This window comes from Meles meles, chromosome 20 (assembly GCF_922984935.1).
Source record: "Meles meles chromosome 20, mMelMel3.1 paternal haplotype, whole genome shotgun sequence".
Classification (NCBI taxonomy): Eukaryota; Metazoa; Chordata; class Mammalia; order Carnivora; family Mustelidae; genus Meles; species Meles meles.
In genome coordinates, this window is record NC_060085.1 from 33,700,608 (window position 1) to 33,721,098 (window position 20,491).

At 42.6% G+C, this 20,491-nt stretch overlaps 1 protein-coding gene across 14 annotated transcripts in view; it reads right to left on the reverse strand.

Moving 5' to 3' along the window:
• The window catches only part of MAGI1 (membrane associated guanylate kinase, WW and PDZ domain containing 1), a 633,893-nt gene that overhangs the window by 58,368 nt on the left and 555,034 nt on the right, over nt 1-20,491 (reverse strand). For all 14 annotated transcript variants that reach the window (XM_045990411.1, XM_045990404.1, XM_045990403.1 and 11 more), the window contains 2 exons: nt 20,223-20,405; nt 19,050-19,670 (listed from right to left, as the gene is read on the reverse strand). In XM_045990411.1, the coding sequence (XP_045846367.1) occupies nt 19,050-19,670; nt 20,223-20,405 (804 nt within the window). The remainder of the gene's footprint in view (nt 1-19,049; nt 19,671-20,222; nt 20,406-20,491) is intronic.

Genomic DNA, 20,491 nt, shown 5'->3' on the forward strand with positions numbered 1-20,491 from the left:
TGCCCCATGCATGGCTCATCCAACTTTTCCCTTGCTATTAGAGTTAACATTCTCAGACAAAAGAATTCATGGAAGAATCTGACTGATAGGGTGTGCCTGGGTGGTTCAGTGGGTTACAGCCTCTGCCTTCGGCTTGGGTCGTGATCTCAGTTCAGGGTCCCGGGATCCAGCCCTGCATCAGGCTCCCTGCTCAGCAGGAAGCCCGCTTCTCCCTCTCTATCTCTCTGCCTACTTGTGATCTCTGTCTGTCAAATAAATAAATAAAATCTTAAAAAAGAAAAAAGAATCTGACTGATAAAGGTCGTATTATGGAAGGGCAAGCCCTAGGAGAGTTGTGGAGCCATTGTTGGTCTTGCAAGCAAACACAGCTTCCCCCTAAAGTAGGAGGCCATGGAAGCCATGGTCAGGGGAGGGGAAAGTTCCCATTGCCTTTCCTACGGTGTGGATTCAGGACACCCACTCACACATTACTTTGGAGCCTTTTCCTTCCTTTCCTGTCTTTCCTACCTCCTGACCTGCATCAGTGATTTCCCAGATTTGAGATTTCGTGAACCACTAAATTTCCATAGAACAGATTTGAGCAAATGACCACAATTCACTAATTCCTTATTTTGCAAACTATAAATATTAAAAAGGGGGACAAATAACAATCAACTACCATTCCATAAGTAAAAGTATATTTCAGCAGGAAAAGAAAAAAACCAACCCAGGAAGGACGTGATCTCTAAAGGAGAGTGCTTTGCACCTTGGAAAAACTTCATGACGAGTACCATTCTGTCCTGATTTCACTGCTTCTGTCTCACTTCACTGTTTCTGAAAGCCATGTCATCACACATCAGAAGGAACATATCCCCCGCTACTTTTCCCCTTGACGTTCCTCCTTTTCACCTTCCCTTATCTTTTCTCTATCGCAGAAAATTGTGCCAGAAGTATTGAGAACCAGACCACCTGAGTAAGTCCTCCACCTCCTTTCTCTAAACTTGTATCTAATGTGAAGGACCAAGAACAGTGTCCATCAGGACAGAGAGGCACCACAGCTACCATGAGCCCTCCTCTTGCTCTGTCCTGACAATGCTGAGGAAGGTACAGTTGGATGGCAATGCAGAGGCCCACAGCTGGACGGGGATGCACTAGCTAGTGACCGAGAAGAGGACAGAAGCATGATTCTGACAACGGGCCACGCTGCTACTTCCATTCCTGAGCAGAAGCAGTGCCTGAGAAGAAATGGGGAATTCTCATAGGAAATTTCTTCCACCCAAGTTCAACCAAAAGTAATCTACAAACTGATTTCATTTGCACTCAAAAACAAAACAAAACAAAAAAACAAAAACCATAGCATCTCCAATAGCAAAAACAAGATGGGTGCCAAAGGGACAAAAGCAATGCTTCCCAAACAAAGTTGATGTTGCTCTTCAGGGGACACTGGCCAGGTCTGAAGACACTGTTGGAGAGTCCCATGAGGGGGGAGGAGCAGAGGCTGCTATGGGCATGGAGTGGGAACAGACCAGAGAAGCTGCCAGGAAGCCTGTGATGCACAGGAAAAGAATTATCCAGTCCATGACCTCAACACTGCATAGTTTGAGAAATTCTGAGATTAAAAAAAACAACCATTTCTGGGGCACCTGGGTGGCTCAGTCAGTTAAGCATCTGACTCTTGGTTTCAGCTCAGGCCATGATCTCAGGGTCATGAGATCGAGTCCCCCGAGTTGGGTTCTGCGCTCAGTATGAGTGTGCTGGAGATTCTCCCTCTCCTCCTCCCCACCAGCTTGTGTGTGCTCTCTCTAAAAACAACTGTTTCTCCCTTCTTCAATAGCCAAGTCTAAGTGAAAGTTGCTCTGCGGGGGCGGGGGGGGGGGGGGGAGGCAGACTACAAAGAATCCTATTAATCAATGGGCAATTCTGTGATTTTTTAATGCAATCATTTTCCACTTTGGCACGTGGTATCTATGGCACAAGCAATCACAGAGAACATTTTTAAAATTAGAACCAACATACATCTCTTATCTAAGGGAGCACTGACCCAATTCCAGCTATCTTCAAATGATTTTAAAGAACTGATTAGTGTTTATGCAACTATACAAAACCTTTTTTAAAACACAACTTTTTAGATGAATACAGCATGCCAGAGCCCTTGAACCTACCAACTGCCAAAATACAAGTCTAATAAAAGTGCAGGTTGCTGTATTAGGCGAGTTGATAGCCTGCACAAGGGACAGAAAGGGAGTCCCTCTCTTTCGGAGTCTTACAACCGGTCCATGTTGCAGCTCTCTAACTATCATCACTGCTGCTCTATGACATGGGCAAAAGGATCTTTCGAACAATTTTGCTGCAGATATGAAAATCACGAAAAAAAGATATATTAGCATTTTTCACGGCAAAGGTAATATATCCAATGAGATTACTAGAAAAAGAATTAACCATGAGCAAATGGGGAGGGTGTGATTAACCACAGTGTATTTTAAATGTTCACTTGCCCATCATTTATTGATAATGAGAGATTTATTGATAATGAGAGATAATGAGAAATTTATTGATAATGAGAGAGAGAAAGAGATAATGAGAGATAATGAGAGATAATGTGCTGAGGTTCACCCGACAAAAGAAAAATGAACAGCATTGACTGCATAAGGCGAGAAACAAAAAACATTGAGAATATTCGAAACACAGTAAGAACAGGAGTATTCAATAAACCCAGGTAACAAGGTGGCACGAAAAGAGGCATGTTCCAAGTTGCCAGTGGAAACTCAAGATTCCTAAGGACCCAGTGCTATTCTCAAAGACGTTAAGATTCTACCAAGGTTTCTGAACCCAACCGGATTATGTTCACAGACAGGGGACGTGACTAATATGTGAGCAGGAACACAAACAGGGGAAGTACCAGGTAAGGGTGTTTAAAACTGCAGGTACAGGCTTAGTTAAAACCTTGTCAACGACTCCACTCCAGATGGTGGTAAAGAATGTGTGATTTAATTTCAGGGAAATGAAGGAAGGTGAAAAAATATTACCCAGAGTAAACACTTGGCCCCACCTCACAGTTTGGGAAGACGCTACGAAGATGCCTCTTGCAGTAAGGTCGCAAAACTATTATCGGAGAAGGGAGAAGCTACCATGATCACATCCGTCACACGGGAGGCGGTAACTAATACATTAATTTTCACATGGAACCCAAGTAAGATAGTAAGGAAATTAACTCCAAAGTTAAGAAAAAGTGGCCTGAAGATACTTTGTTTCTTTTGTTGGGGAAAAAAAGAAAAGGATAAATTCAACCAAAAAGAAAGGAAAGCTAGCCAGTTTCTAGAATTTTTGAGATGATGACAGCAAGAGGCAATTCCTAGAAAATGTGTCCTCAACAAGTCTGTGCACCCCCATGGACGTCTTCACGCTCACCACATTTGGGTCTCAAACTCAGCGGCTGATGGGATGTGCGCAGGCGTGGGCCCGAGTGTGCCAGGCCGGATGGAAGATAAAAGGAAATGGGAGGACTGTGGCAAGCTGGAATTATTGGTGCCGAGTAAGTGCACTCACATTTTTTAAGAAATTTTGAACGAGACTACTGAAAAACACATGAGTGGGTCAGACGGAATACTGCCCATGGACCACCGGTTTGCAACCCCAAAGGCTTTTTATATTTCCGAGCTCTAATCCAATCATATTCGTACAGGGCAAATTTGCCCCCAAGGGGTCCTTTGCAATATCTAGAGACATTTTTTGTTGTTGTCACAATTTGGGGTGTGGTGGGGTGTGGAGGGTATACTATTGGCATCTACTAGGTAGAGACCAGAGAAGCTGTTACACATCCTACAATGCACCCGGTGGATCCTGGCAACGAAGAACGATCTGGCCCCCAAAGTCAACAGTGCTGAGGCTGAGACACTGCTCTACCTCCTGTCGGACAAAAAGGGCTCTGCTGCCACCCTCCCCGCCGAGTCACCTGTTACCCACATCTGTGCCACGAACTCCAACCATGGTGTGTTACTGCTGGTACAATTCATGTGTTAATCTTGTCTCCCTAATTACAGTGCGAGTACCCTTGTTTTCTCTCTCCTTATCTTAGAGCTTGCACAAAGGATGTGCTCCATTCTTGACTAAGAAGACCAGGAATGATTCAGCTGGGGAGCAGCTTGTCACAAATACTATTTGAACTATGAAATTCAACAGAGAAGAAAAACAGCTACGCACAGCTCACACTCTGAAGAACACTCACTGATAGGACAAACAGCTCCCGAGTGGCGCTCTCCTGCCTGAATCTCGCCATGACAGAACCCCAGACCCCAGATAACTGCCCATGTTTCTGCTCGCTTGGATGTCCCATGAGTATCCCACAATTCACGTGCATGAGAAGGAACCCTGGATTCCTGAATTCAAGGTCTGCCCACTCTTGCTTCAGTAGCCAAATCCTAGCAAATGGCCCATGTGTCCATCCAAGCGTCCAGGCTAAAACCTCGCCGTCATTTTGGGCTCCTCCCCTTTCCTTTCCTTCTTCAGCAGAGGTTGGCAAATTACAGCCTGTGGACCAAACATTAGTTTCCTTGGGACACAAGCAATCCATTTGCTTATGTGTCATCTGCTACAAGGACAGAGTAGAGTGGCGGGGACAGACCGTCAAGCCCATGAAGCTATAGTACTTACCATCTGGCCCTTTATAGAAGTCTGTGGCTCTCTTTGGCAGCCCCCTCTCAAGTCCTTTTGACTCTCCTAAAGCCATCCTAAATCCCTCGCTCCCTCTGACATCACTGGCCTCACTCTGGTCCAAGTTGCCAACAGCCTTCTCAGACCACTGCAGTGGCTCTGAGAGGCCTCCTTCCTCCACACCTGTTCTACAGAATACACCCCATTCATACATGCAGAGGGACTGTCAAAAACTGTCAATAAGAGCTTGTCCCTTCCCTGCTTCACTGACACTGGTCCTCACAATAAAAATGGAATCTGAACTCCTAGTCCTGGGCTGCAGTCTCTGAGCCCCATCCGACACCCTTTGTTCCCCTTCCATCAGCCACCCTGGCCCTCTATTAAATTTCTTCCTTAGGGCATCTGCACTCACTGTCCCTTCTTCCTGGAATGGCATCTCCCTTTGTACTGTGGCTTCCTTCACTGGGGTCCCTCAAATTTTCTTGCCCAATCACAAGGAGCCCTCCCACTCCAACCCCACCACTTCCTCTCACTTTACCTGGTGTTGTTTTCTTTATTATCTCTGGCTGATCGCTTCCTGTTCTTCTGCTCATTTCTGCCCTATCTCTCCTTCCTCTAGAATAAAAGCTTCATGAAATCAGGAGCTTGTTTGTGCTGCTCTATTCCCAGTGCCTACACCAGGGTCCCCTCAGAAGAGAAAACAAAGCAACCGTTTCACATTCAAATTCACCCATCAGTAGAAGTAGAGAATGATAATTCTACATTCTGCTAACCATGCCAAGAATTCTAACCTGAATTTCTTATACTCTTCCAGAAAGGGGAGAGGATGTCACCACTCCTTAATGAGAATTATAAATCATACACACATTGGTGATAAATAATGCACAGAAGCAAATAACTCAGGGCACTGAGTTTACCTTCAAGGAGGCTGAGACACTCCTTTACCAAAAAAAAAAGGGGGGGGCCATTATGCATCATGACTACAACAGGAATAAAACTGAAACCATCCAATCAAGTCTAAAACTGTGTAAGTGTAAGAACCAGTAAGCGAAGCCTGCTTAGGTTTAAAAATTCTAAGACCAAAAGTCAGGTTAAAAAGTGTTAAGAGGGCGCCTGGGTGGCTCAGTGGTTTAAGCCTCTGCCTTCGGCTCAGGTCATGATCTCAGGGTCTTGGGATCGAGCCCCACATTGGGCTCTCTGCTCAGCGGGGAGCCTGCTTCCTCCTCTCTCTCTGCCTGCCTCTCTGCTTACTCATGATCTCTCTCTGACAAATAAATAAATCTTAAAAAAAAAAAAAGTGTTAAGAGCGGGGCATCTGGGTGGCTCCGTGGGGTAAGCCTCTGCCTTCGGCTCAGGTCATGATTTCAGGGTCCTGGGACTGAGCTTCCATTGGGCTCTCTGCTCAGCAGGGAGCTTGCTACCCCTCTGCCCCCACCAGCCTCTCTGCCTACTTGTGATTTCTGTCAAATAAACAAATAAAATCTTTAAAAAACAAAATGTTAAGACCAAAACCCAGAGTTCCTGAAGATGCTGAAAGTGGGAGGTCATTTTTAGGCGTTGCATAATGAAAGACCGAACCAAAACAGAGATACTTTTATATTTATCTCATCTCTTGCTATGTCACCTTGAATATAAATGTGACCTAACATTCTATAAAGAATTCTCAAATAAAATCCTTGATGACTTTTAAACCATGACAATAAACCAAAATAGCTACTTAACACTGTAAAAAAGTAATAAAGACCAGAAGGCTCCTTACTAGCAAATGCAAATATCCCCCATTCAGCTCTGCGGAAGGACCAGGGAGTTTGCTAATTTTTTTTTCTTTTTTAAGATTTTACCTACTTATTTGACAGAGACAGAGATCACAAGTAGGCAGAGAGGCAGGCAGAGAGAGAGGAGGAAGCAGGCTTCCTGCTGAGCAGAGAGCCTGATGCAGGGCTTGATCCCAGGACCCTGGGATCATGACCTGAGCCAAAGGCAGAGGCTTTAACTCACTGAGCCACCCAGGCGCCCTGGGAGTTTGCTAATTTTAACACGAACAACTTTTAAGAGCTAGGAAGGTATGAGGCAGGGTGCTGGATCTGTCAAGAGGACTCAACTTCCAAAACCAAGAGGGACGCTAAGCATCAGAGGTAGTAAGCAGGGAGGTCAATTACTTTGAGATACCGAACCCGATACACCAAGGAGACATCAACATCTTCCCTTTGAAACAGTTTTGCCAAACTGTAAGTTGCTGATAGCTACTGGCACATTATACATTTATACAAATATAAATAGATATAAATTTACATATATAAGCGTTTAAGGTAAACAGTCTCCTGTTTTAAAGTGTCTTCTCCTTTTTGGATTAAGGATACTTTACATTATTAAACAACTGAAATTAAGCTCCGTAGACAATGTCAGTCCAGCATTCGACAATGAGATACTTCTGTGCTAGCTGGAGGCTCTGTAATTCCCCTCAGAACTTGATGACGCTGTCTCGATGGGACAGAGCAGACAGCCCCAAGTGCTAATGCTTGTAAGCCTTTAAAGTTCTCTGAGCCTCAGTTCCTGCTGACCACCTACCATCCGATTAACACATGCAAAGAGCTTAGACTGGTGCCTACACATGGAAGGACTTAATAAACTGGACTTCTTCTTCTTCTTCTTCTTCTTCTTCTTATCTATATAAAACATATCCATTCCCATGGTGCCTGGGTGGCTCAGTCGGTTGAGTTTGGTTGAGGCTGGCTCTAGGATTTCTGCTCAGGTTATGATCTCAGGGACATGAGATCAAGCCCAGCGTCAGGCTCTGTGCTCAGCACGGAGTCTGTTTGGGTCTCTCTCTCCCTCTTCATCTGCCCCTCCCCCTGTTCTCTCTCTCTCTCTCACACACACACACACACTCACTCTGTCTCTCCCCTTCCCTAAAATAAACAAAATCTTTTTTTTTAAGATAACTATTCCCCGTGAACTTGCCTTCAATTCCATTTTTCTTCATTCAAAGGTATAACAGTAAGAGAAAGGGTAAAATAAAGCATATTGAACATACCCTTTGGAGGGTATGTTATACCCTAATCAAAGCCCCTAGAGCAGAGCTGACCAACAGTACCTTCTATGAGGATAGAAATGTTCCATAGTAACACGTGTAGCTACCGAGCTCTTAAAATGTGGCCAATTGGACTGAAAAACTGAATTGGACTTTGTATTTAATTTTCATTAAATAGCTACATGTGGTTATTAACGACTGAACTAGATGCTGAGGAATAGGCTTACCTGGACCAATATGACTCACTGAAATGATTTTCCAGTATCCTGGGCTATGGGCTTGCCAATCAATGCATTTCCTTGTCATTTAGAGCAGCCTGTGACAGAGAGCTTTGTAGGCAAACAGACCTGGATTGGGATTCAGGCTCTATCATCTTTTTGCTCTGTGTTTCTGAGGTGGTCAAACTCCCACTGCCTGTCTCCTTAGCTATAATATTACAGAGGCACCTGGATGGCTCAGTCATTTAAGCGTCTGCTTTCAGCACAGGTCATGATCCCAGGGTCCTGGGATCGAGTGCCGCACTAGAATCCCTGCTCAGCGGGGAGCCTGCTTCTCTCTCTCTGCTCCCCTTGCTTGTGCTCAAGCACTCTCTCTGTCTCTCAAATAAATAAATAAAATATTTATAAATAAATAAATATAATAATATATTCAAGACAATAACAACAAAAAAGGCATCCAAATTGGTAAGGAAGAAGTAAACCTTTCACTATTTGCAGATGACACCATACTACATACAGAAAATCCAAGACTCCACCAAAAAATGGCAGGAACTGATAAAGTAATTCCGTGAAGGTGCAGGATACAAAATCAATCAACAGAAATCTGTTTCATTTCTCCACACTAATAATGAAGTGGCAGAAAGAAATTAAGAAAACAATTCCATTTAGAATTGTACCAAAAGCAATTAGATACCTAGGGATAAACCCAGCCAAAGAGATAACAGATCTATATTCTGAAGTCTATAAAACACTGATGAAAGACACTGAAGACAAATAAAGTAATGGAAAGATATTCCTTTCTCATGATTGAAAGGACAAATATTATTAAAATGTCTATATTACCCAAAGCAATCTACACATTTATGGGAATCCCTGTGAAAATACCAGCAGCATATTTCACAGAACTAGAACACATAATTCTAAAACTTACATGGGACCACAGAAGACCCTGAATAGCCCAAGCAATCTTAAAAAAGAAAAGGAAAGCTGGAGGCATCACAATTCTGGACTTCAAGCTACATTACCAAACCTGTAATGAACAAGACAGTATGGTATTGGTACAACAACAGACACATAGATCCATGGAATGGAAGAGAAAACCCAGAAATGGACCCAAAACTACATGGTTAGCTCATCTTCGACAAAGCAGGAAAGAATATCCAATGGGGAAAAGACAGTCTCTCCAACAAACGGTATTGGGAAAACTGGACAGCCATATGCAAAAGAATGAAACTGGACCACTTTCTTACACCATACACAAAGATAAATTCAAAATGGATGAAAGACCTAAATGTGAGAACCATAAAAATCCTAGAAGACAGCACAGGCAGTAACCTCTGTGACATTGGCTGTCACAAGTTTTTTCTAGTTATGTCTCCCGAGGCAAGGGAAACAAAAGCAAAAATAAACTATTGGGACTTCATCAAAATAAAAAGCTCCTGCATAGCAAGGGAAATAGTCAACAAAACTAAAAGGCAAGCTACAGAATGGGAGAAGATATTTGCAAATGGCATATCTAACAAAGGGTTAGTATTCAAAATATATAAAGAACTTAGAAAACTCAACACCCAAACAACAAATAATCCAATTAAAAAATGGGCAGAAAATATCAATGGACATTTCACCAAAGAAGACATACAAATGGCTAACAGATCCATGAAAAGACGTTCAACATCACTCATCATCAGGGAAATGCAAATCAAAACTACAATGAGGGGCGCCTGGGTGGCTCAGTGGGTTAAGCCTCTGCCTTCGGCTCAGGTCATGATCCCAGGGTCCTGGGATCGAGCTCTCTGCTCCGCAGGGAGCCTGCTTCCTCCTCTCTCTGCCTGCCTCTCTGCCTAGTTGTGATTTCTCTCTGTCAAATACATAAAAAATATTTAAAAAAAAAAAAACTACAATGAGATATCACCTCACACCCGTCAGAATGGCTAAAATCAACACCACAAGAAACAACACGTGCTGGTGAAGATATAGAGAAAAAAGAACCCCTTTACACCATTGGTGGGAATGCTAACTGGTGAAGCCACAGTGGAAAGCAATATGGAGGGTCCTCAAAAAGTTAAAAATAGATCTACCGTATGACCCAGCCATCACACTCCTGGGTATTTACCCAAAGAATACAACAATACTAATTCAAAGCGATACGTTCACCCTTATGTTTATAGCAGCATTATCGACAACAGCCAAGATAGGAAACACCCCAAGCATTTATCAGCTGATGAATGGATAAAGAAAATGTGGTTTCTGTATGCAATGGAATATTATTCAGCCATAAGAAATGCTGAAATCTTGTCATTTGCAATGATTTGGATGGAGCTAGAGTGAATTGTGCTAAGTGAAATAAGTTAGAGAAACACAAATGCCGTATGCCTTCACTCACAGGTGGAATTTAAAATGAGCAAAGGGAAAAAGAGAAAAAGACAAATTAAGAAATAGACTCTTAACTATAGAGAACAAACTGATGGTTACCTGGGGGAGGTAGGTGGGGGATGGGTTAAATAGGTGATGGGGATTAAGGGGTGCACCTGTGATGAGCACCAGGTGTTGTATGGACGTACTGAAGCCCTATATCGTACACCTGAAACTCATATAACACTGCATGTTAACTAGAATTAAAATAAAAACTTGAAAAAAATTCTCATAAAATTGAAAAACCACAGGGCTCACCTCAGTGGAGTTCCCTTAAGGATCAGCATTTATAAAAACAAAGAGCCTGATGTTAATTCACATTTTCATTGAACATATATGGCCTTCTGAAGAGCCACAATGTGCCAGGCATGATCTCGGGTGGTGGGGATGAAGGAGGGACTGAGACCAAGCCCCTGCTCTCAGGGAGGTCACAAGTACATCTGAGTGCCATGAGGGAGAAGCATGGAGCGGAACGTGATGCTGGGGTTCTCTGGTATTTTCTATGGACAGGTCAGAGCAACTTCTTGGAGGAAACACCCCGTGAGCAGAAGCCCGAAGGACGTGAGTGAGAGAGCCCTGTGGCTCCCGGAAGAAGAAACATTCCGAGAGAGAGCAGGGCAAGTGCCAGGGCCTTGGCACAGACCTCGGAGCTGACCCTGGATGATGAGAAGTCATTTTGACATGAGGACTGACGTGATGCAATTGACTTTCAATCACTCTCGTCGGAGAATGTACCGTGGGAAGCTCTCAGATGGGCCGCAAGGCCACTGCGAGGCCAGGTGCCATATGACGGATGGCAGAGGCCAGGGAAGAAGCGGGAGGTAGGAGCCGGGGAAATCAGAGAGGGAGAGCTGACAGAATTTGCTGAGGTGAAGGCGCAGAACTCTATCACAATTCAGACATCACTCTGCAACTAACCTGAACTCCCCTCTTGGAGGCCCTGCACATCAATTTGAGAGATTCTGCCAGTCATACGCTTAAGCGGGGCAATTTGCAATTCATTCTCCAGCCCAAGACCAGAGGGCAGAAAGAAGAGGGGCACCTGATCACCCGGGTTGAACTCGGGCACAGAGCTCACTGCAGTTCTAAGCACGACGGTTTTACATCACTTCAGATGGAAAAACACACACACAAAGATCTAATGCTTATGATGTGCTTAGATGAGGAGCTCAGATACTGCTTTTCCTATATGGATCAATGAGGATTTAATGAACCAAATATCATCAGTACGTTTTGATGAAAAATTAAGTGGCATCAATTTGCCCATGGACTTCAGACCTTATTCATGACTTCATTCGTAAGATATACTCCGTAATAGTTACAGTATTGAAGTGTCTCATCTATGAGCCAAGATGCTGTTTAGCATAGTGGTTAAGAGCCCAGTCTCTATGAACCAGAACTTCTGAGTTCAAATCCTGGCTTTGCCACTAACCAGCTGTGTGATTCTGGGAAAATCACTGTCCTCTCTAGGCCTCCACATCCTTTGCTCCTAAATGGAGCTAAGATTTTATTTACCTCATGGGGCTCTTTCATATCATGATCTATAAGACGTTTAGAGCCAACTATGTCTGGCATAGGGTGGAAGTATTTACTATTTTATTATAAGTGGTTTAAGCAAGTAAGAGTCTTTTTTTTTTTTTTTAGATTTTGTTTATTTATTAGAGGGAGAGAAAGCACAAGCAGGGTGAAAGGCAGAGGGAGAAGCAGGCATCCCGCTGAGCAGGGAGCCCAACAGGGGGCTTGATCCAGGACCCTGAGCCAAAGGCAAATGCTTAACGACTGAGCCACCCAGGCATCCTGCAAGGAAGAGTCTTATACACTTTCACAACCAAACCCTTTCCCCTTTGCTTTCTATGAAGCAAATTCAGCTGTGGCATTGCAACACTGAAAGCAAAAATAATTTCTTCATTTGTTTTCCTAGTGTAGGTAGGGGCTAGCAATCACTGTCTTCATTTCCCAGAGGACGCTACTCAGAATCACAATGCAAACCAATGGCTGTGCAAGGCAGTCACAATGAGGGGATGCAGTGAGGTCTTATTTAAGTGTGTGTCTACACCATGGTAACACACCCGGCTGGCGCAGACAAGTGCCTGATCAGTGAGAGCAGGAATGAGATCCTTACCATCACCACTGCAGTTTCCATACCCAATTTTTGGCTTTTAACGTCTCTGTATCATGCTTCCAAAGGTATGAGGTGTGACTATGAAGCTGACTGAGAGGGACCTTAGGGAAGACCGAGCAACCCACTGCTTATAAAGTAAACTTTCAAAGAAGAGGATTATTCAGAAGTGAAAGTATCTGTTTTACTTTATAACCCGATTATCCTCCAAGTTGGAGGTCATAGTATCTAAATGGGAAAGGGCCATGAGGGCAGGACCCTAAGAATGGTTGCAACACTTGTACATCAGAATCACCCTTTGTAACTTCTACAAAAATACAAGATGCCTGAAGGCCATGTACTGTCATTAATATACTGTACATCTGGGTAGAGCTCTTTTTTAAAAAGAGAGCTTTTTAAAAAAAAATTTTTTTTTTTTATTTGAGAGCGAGAGAAAAAGAGAGAAGGAGCATAAAGCTGGGGGAGGGCCAGAGGGCAAGGGAGAGAGAGATGGCAAGTAGACTCCCCACTGAGTATAGAGCCTGATGTGGGGCTCAGTCTCACAACCCTGAGATCCTAACCTGAGCTGAAATCAAGAGCAGAATGCTTACCTGACTGAGCCACCTGGTCGCGCCCCACCTCCCCTCTCCTTTTTTTTTTTTAATAAAAAGGCAGCCCTACCCAGTTGCTTCTGGTATTAGGTAGTACCAGTAAAACACCACTGATATATTGTGATTACTTCTAGGCCCGCAGTTAGCACAAACTCGTTCTTATTTTACCTCCATCATGCACATGCAAATTAAGTAGTATTATTCCATCCCCCCCTTTTTTTTTGGTCAGATGACTTGCCTAAGGTCACTCACAAAGCAAATTAAAAGTAGGACCTGGGGTTTAAACTTGCATCATCTGGCTCTAGAATCTTTTCTTTATAGATCTGTTAAAAACAGTTTGTTAAGAGAGAAAACAGGAATCACCACTTAGACACTCAAGAGGGAAGATTAGCTTCCTTTGGAAGACCACTGCTCCTGGCCAGAAGGAAATGCCCTGAGGCTACGATCAGGACCCTCTCCTTAACTCTTGAAGGTCTTACAGAATCCGCTGCTAAAGCAACAGCTGCCCAACCAGAATTCCTAGACTCTCTGGCCAGAGCTGTGCTTGGTAATAGAATAGCCTTTGACGAGCACTCAGCCGAGCAAGGAGATATCTGTTCTATGGCCAATACTACTTGCTGCATTTGGATTCACACTTCTGGGTTATCGCCAAATAAGTCAGTTGGCCTGGAAAAGCAACCCCTCTTCTTCAATGGGATCTTTGACTTACTTGATTCTGACTGGTCTGGGTCTTGGGATCCATGACTCCGAAGTACATTCCAGACATGGCTGATTATCCTGTTTATAATAATCCTCATAGACTCCCCGGTGCATTATGTTCTCTCAAATGCTTTAAATGCACGTTTGCAGCTGCTAAGCAGCAAGCAAATGATCTTCCAAGATCGGAACGTCAGAAAAGGATTGAAGAGAATGACTGACTTAAAAAAAAACAAAAACAAAAACAAAAAAATGTGCATCTCAAGATACAACCTGTGAATACCATGGAGAGATTTAGCAAAAAGATGTCATGAGCTGTGAGTACCATCACAGAAGATTAGCAAAAACTGTGAAAACCCTAGAAGAGTTGCTGGGAGTGGGGCTTAATGCCTTAAAACTTTGGTCCCATCTCTCAGGCTGAGAGTCTGATTAAAAGGGGGGAATTGTTAAAAATGAGACAACAGGCCCAACATGGAGTCACTTATGCTATGCATCATATCACCAAACTGAGACTTAATACTCAGTTACCATTTGGGCCTCTCCCAGGAATGAAATCTTCAACCATTCCATCTGGAATTACCTGGTCAGTACCAGTGAGGTCACCTGTCTGACACACACCTGCCTTCCCCTAAAGGAAGGTGACCTTACCACAACCAACCTGTTCTTTGCCTGTATAACTACTCTTTTCTGCATGCAAAAGTACAGCTCCTCAGAGCTCCTTTCTCTCTGCTAGGTGGGATGCTGCCTGATTCATGAATCACTGGAAAGAGTCAGTACAATCTTTAAAATTTACTCAGTTGAATTTTCTTTAATTTTATTTATTTATTTATTTATTTATTTATTTATTTGACAGAGAGAGAGAGAGAGAAATCACAAGCAGGCAGAGAGAGAGGGGGAAACAGGCAGTACAATCTTTAAAATTTACTCAGTTGAATTTTCTTTAATTTTATTTATTTATTTATTTATTTATTTATTTATTTGACAGAGAGAGAGAGAGAAATCACAAGCAGGCAGAGAGAGAGGGGGAAACAGGCTCCCTGCTGAGCAGAGAGCTCGATGCGGGGCTCGATCCCAGGACCCTGAGATCATGACCTGAGTCGAAGGCAGAGGCTTAACCCACTGAGCCACCCAGGCGCCCCTTTTATTTATTTATTTGATAGACAGAGAGAGAGGCTCAATTGGATTTTTTTTTTTTTTTTAACACATCAATGACATCATTTGGGGCATAAAGGTAGAACCAAAACCAGTTGCTCTGAGGATGATCTAGCTCAGAACATCCATTTTGTTGATAAGGAAATGAGCTTCCGAGCAGGAGCAGGAACCTGGACAGAGGCGCAGAGCAGCTAGGAGCAGAGGGGGAACTAATGGTGGGTTCCTAGACCCCCAGTTCAGCCTTCTTTCCAATACACACTTACTCTCCAAAGCAAAACATGTGTTCTCCACTTTCCCAAAGTTCTGCCAAATCTTGAAACACAGTATTCTGAATCAACCCAATATTACATCTTAAAGACTGTTTCACCTACTTATTGGTGTGAATTACCCAAAGATACAAAATACACAGAGAGGCACACAGTTCTATTACATATACTATCTCTTTTTTTAAAAAAGCAAAGCAAAACAAAACAAAAACTTTTACAGGACAAATTATTTTCTATAAATTAAAAAAAAAAACCTTTTAAAAAAATAGTAATCACCTTCTAGCGTAAATTTCCAACATCTCAAAAAAAGTCTCTAGATTCACACTGGTGTCAGACAACAGGCTCTCTGAATGCAAACACTGTGTAAAGATAAAATACATAAGAAGCATTCTCCTGGTTGCATGGCAGAGGGAGCAGGAGGAAAGGGAAGTGCCACGGAAAGATGGGGAGCCAGGCTTAGGAAGAAGGCACTGTCCCACGAATGATGTCACTGACAGACCAGTAGACAAGGGAATGTTCACAGAGAAGAGACTTGTAAATAAATCAGTAATGGTCCCAGCTGCTAGGGCATGTGGATGAGCACTTCCCACCAACTCCATGCCTGGTCCAGGAAAACAGTCTAAACCTAGAAACTGACAAATGATATTCCAACCTCTGCTTAATTTCCAGCTTTGGGGAAAAAAAATACCAAAACTCAAAATGTCCCCAATCTTGACAGGAAGAGATCTCAAAAATGAAGAGATTGAGAATGAATACAAAATATAAACGTAGCTCATTCTGTCCCAAAGTAGAAAAGGCCAGTTCTTTAAAGCATGGAAAGCCTCATCCTCAAGATCTGAATTCCCAAGACTCACAAGAATCACGAGTTTGTCAACCTGCTTACTAGGAGCTTTGACAGAAATGAGATTCATTAGAAAGAATTGGCGAAGTGGCCATTTACTTTCTCATTCAACCTAGACGCTGTCTTTGTTGCTTCACCAAACCTCCTCATTTACACCCCCACCACACAGGAGTGATGATTAAAATGTCAGCCCAAGTTCCAATAACTAATATATGGCAGAAATAAATATATTTATATGCTTCCTAGAAAGATTAATAGTCACGGTGCTAGCCTGCCAAATGCAGATGTACAAACTTTCTATCCAATACATAAATCAAACACAAGGCATATGGTGTATTTTAAAGACTGCTGATGTTATAGTGATTTTAAATTACCCAGGCTCTGGAATAAACTATGTAGATGTTGACTAATGTGGCAATATATTCTGGTTCTTTCCATGTTAATTTCAGTTTATAAAATGTAATGGCATTAATAAAAAGGTCTTAGAAATTAAGAAGAGAGAATGAAAACACATTTGAAATCAAGGGGTATGTTTCTATAATCAGTTGTTTGGTAGTCTGAGCATGTTCATTACGAAATGGTTCCACTAACTGTGGTAAGTTAGTATACTTTAAAGAAACTTTAGTTTTTTGGTCTCCTTACAGTGACTCTAATAAAAAAGAATGAAATGACAGATGAGATGAAGGAGCAAATAAATCAGATAGGAGAGCAAGATGGTTTGTAACCATCAGATGAGCAGTGGCTAAATCAGAAATGGCCCTGATGGACCAAGAACCATTTAAGTTTTCAAGTTGCTGGCCACAGAAATCAGCAATAATGCAAAACTAATGTCATTCAGAGTTAAGTCAGACAGAGCACAGAACTGAAAGCCACAGATTTCAGCTGAACTTCTCAGTCATGTTATGGGCTGGCAGGTTCCTACCTTTCAAGGACATGGTAAGAGTGAGATGAAAGGCATATGCTGGTATGAAAAGTACTTTGTAAATTGCCAGGTTATCCTTAAGCATCAGGTATTGTCATTATCATCATCACCATCATCAACCACCACCATCACCACGAATATCACCATCAACCACCACCATTATTACCATCACCACCACCACCGCCATCATCATCATCATCACTACCAACACTTCATCATTCTGAAGCTCAAGTCACTTTCCACTACATTTCAATCAATGCTGAAAAAACAAGGATCTGTGCAGTCATGTGATCTAGGTACAAGCAGAGAGTTAAAAATGGCGTTGCTAAAGAGAACTGGTTAAAAAATTAAATCTGCTCAGTGGCTTTTGTAACTGTTTAAGAAGGGTTGGCTGAGCATTTCAGTTCACAGAGACAGTTGCTCTGAATTTTGGATTTTCTTCCAACAACCCCAGTCATTTTGACCACAGAACTTCATGAGAGCATGAGAACACAGCTGCCGTGACACATGTGAGCTCCTCTGTTGCAATAAAACCAAGAGGGAATAAAAGTCTAGTTCCTGATCTCTTCTCAGAAGGCCAGAGTATGCTGTGCATGCAGCAAATTGTGTTGGCAAAGACTGAGGGAACAACCAAATCTCAGGCCCATGATGTGAGGTGATCAATCAGCCCTAGTCGCAAGTACATATCCAGGAGCAAGACATTTCAAGAGCATAGAAGATATTCCTCAATGTGAGGTCCTGGGAGTTCTTGGTGGGGCAGAGGTAGGGCATACAGGAAGAGGAAAGAAGAAAGTCTCAAGATTTAGAACAGATTTCTCTGAGATCCTTCACTACTTCATTAAAATGTGGGTATGCTGAGATATGTTTTTCATATGAATGGTGGAGAGCTGTCATTCCTACCAAGTACAAATAATCGCATACCCATTCACTTATTCATTCATTCATTCAATATCTTTTCATTCATGAATGCCTAGCACGAGTCAAGTATTGTGTCAAATGCTGGGATACAACTGTCAACATGTAGACATGAGCCTATGACATAAGCCCTGCTTTATGGATCTTATATTCTAGTGAAAAAGAGCAACAAAGAAAAATAACTAAATAAATACACAAAACAATGAATTGCGATGATAATAAAAATGAGGCGGTAAAGGCTAGGGAAAAATGGGGTGCTGCAGTAAAGATTACAAGGAACTGGGGGGCTACTTTTTATTTATGTACTACTTTTATTTGTGATATTATTTATTATATATTTTATTTATTACTACTATTTATTTATAAAAATAATAAAGGTTTTATTTTTATAAAATGAATTTTTTTGTAAAAATAATAAAGGTTTTATTTATTTCTTTGAGAGACAGAGAGAGCATTAGCAGGGAGTGGGGCAGAGCAAGAGGAAGAGAAACAAGCAGACTCCCTGCCGAGAGGGGAGCCTGATGTGGGGCTCACTCCCAGAACTCTGAGATCATGACCTGAGCTAAAGTCAGAAGCTTAACCAACTGAGCCATCTAGGCACCCCTGGGGGACTACTTTAGTCTTCTTTTTCTTTAAGATTTTATGTATTTATTTGACAGAGGGGGGAGGGCGACTACTTTAAATAAGTAATCAAAGAAGTCCTCTCATAAGAGGAGATTGAGTGAGACTGAGCCAGCCAAGTGAATAGCTGGGGAAAGAGCATACCAAGGAGAGGGAACAGGAAGTGCAAAGGCCCTGAGACACCCAGGGCTTGGAGCACTAAACACACTCTGGAAAAGAAGCCAGGTGGCTAGAGCACAGTGATGAGGGGAGAGGATTGTGAGATAAGGTTGGAAAGGTTGCCAAGAGCCACATTTTGCATTCCCACGGTGCAGGCCAGGTTCAGAAGAATAAGTATAGAGATTTAAAAATATTAATGATTTTTTAGGAGCAAGATGTGATTTACATTTAAAAGTATCACTCTAGCGGCACGTGTATAGCATAATATACAAATACAACCTTTATTCTATAGAGGTTATTATTTGGCAGAAGTAGGAGGTATTTTGAATACATTTTCAATACTTAAATAAAAATGATCTTAAAGAGTAGACGTTTAAAAAGCCCCCAAAACTCACCTGAAGACTGGTAAATTAAACAACGGATCATGGGTTAAAAAAAAAAAAAAAGACAAATCATAGAACAAAAGAAACATACATACCTCCTCGTTGCACCAACAACGTGACCTCACTTCCCTTTGGACATTCGATCAGCATATCCACGACTTGGTTGTGGGTCAGAGCCTGCACGTTCTTCTTATTAACTTCCACTATAAGATCCCCTTCTTTCAGGCCACGGCACCGTGGACTGTCCACAATCTGTTTCACTCTTTGGCCCCCACCACCAGGACTGTCTGCGATAGTAAAGCCAAAGCCCATTGGCCCTTTGACTATATGAACAGTTATGAGTTCCGGCTGAGTGGCTATGGAAGAAGCCAAAGAAACAGTATCATTGGGGTAACCATGGGAACCGTTTGAAGCCACGTCAGCAGGGCTGCTGGGCCTGGCGTCCTTCATGCCATTGACTTTGCCTGTTTTACTGCTGTGACTAGCTGGCGAATCATAGGTCTCCTGCCCATTCACAATAATTGGTTCTTTATCCAAAATGGCTACCGAGGTCACTAAACTCGTGTTAGGGTCATCTGGGTCAAAAGGCAACGGGTAACCTCGGCAGAGTTCAAGGTCCACGCTGGCACCGATGGGAATGGACTGGAAGATTTTCACAACTTGTGCATGTGTGTGTCCCAAAACACAGGTGTCATTCACACTGACAATGACATCTCCTGCAAAAGAGAAGAGTTTTGGGGTTAAAAAAAAAAAAAAAGGTAGCCAAAAAAGTTCTATCAACATTATAATATAAATCCTACCAATAGGAAGCCGAACTAAAAGTGAATTTGGGGGTGGCATCCCAGGGCACAAAGAGACTGCTTCTATTACCTCTTTTAACTGCTAATGAGGTATTCTTGTAGCATCTAGTGTCTTCCTTGCTAATGAGAATATAATGATCATTGAAACAACGCTGTGATTTCTTCTCTAAAAAAATTCTTGCTGCAGAAATCCAAGCTTAGAATTCTTCTATTCAGACAGATCTAATTTTTTAGTAAATAACCATTTTACTATATTCAATAATACCCTAACAGTGCCCCAAAGTTCAAACGGCTTCAAAGTTCTGCATCTCAGGGACTGCATTTCTGTAGTGAAGGGATCTTGCGGACTCACAGAGTTTTAAAAAACCATTTATAAAGTCATGCAATCGTGATGCTGTTTTCTCTCGTTCGGGGGCTGGGTGGCAGTCTCACCGCACAGGAAATGCGAGGGCCACATGGCGTCTCTACCTGTTTCCATCTTGCCATCCAGCGCGGCAGGACCATCCAGGACCAAGCTCTTGATCTGCAGAAACTCGTCAGGTTCATCTCCTCCCACGACCGTGAAGCCAAACCCACGACTGCTTTTCCGCAGCTTCGTGTGAATGAACTTGCCTTTCAACTCAGAAGGGTTTCGTGTAAAAAAGGGTTTGCCTGGATGAAAACAAGAAGAGTATAAGGAATGTCACTATGAGTGACAAGTTGAGTTAAGTAAGAATTGATACAACTTAAGGATCACT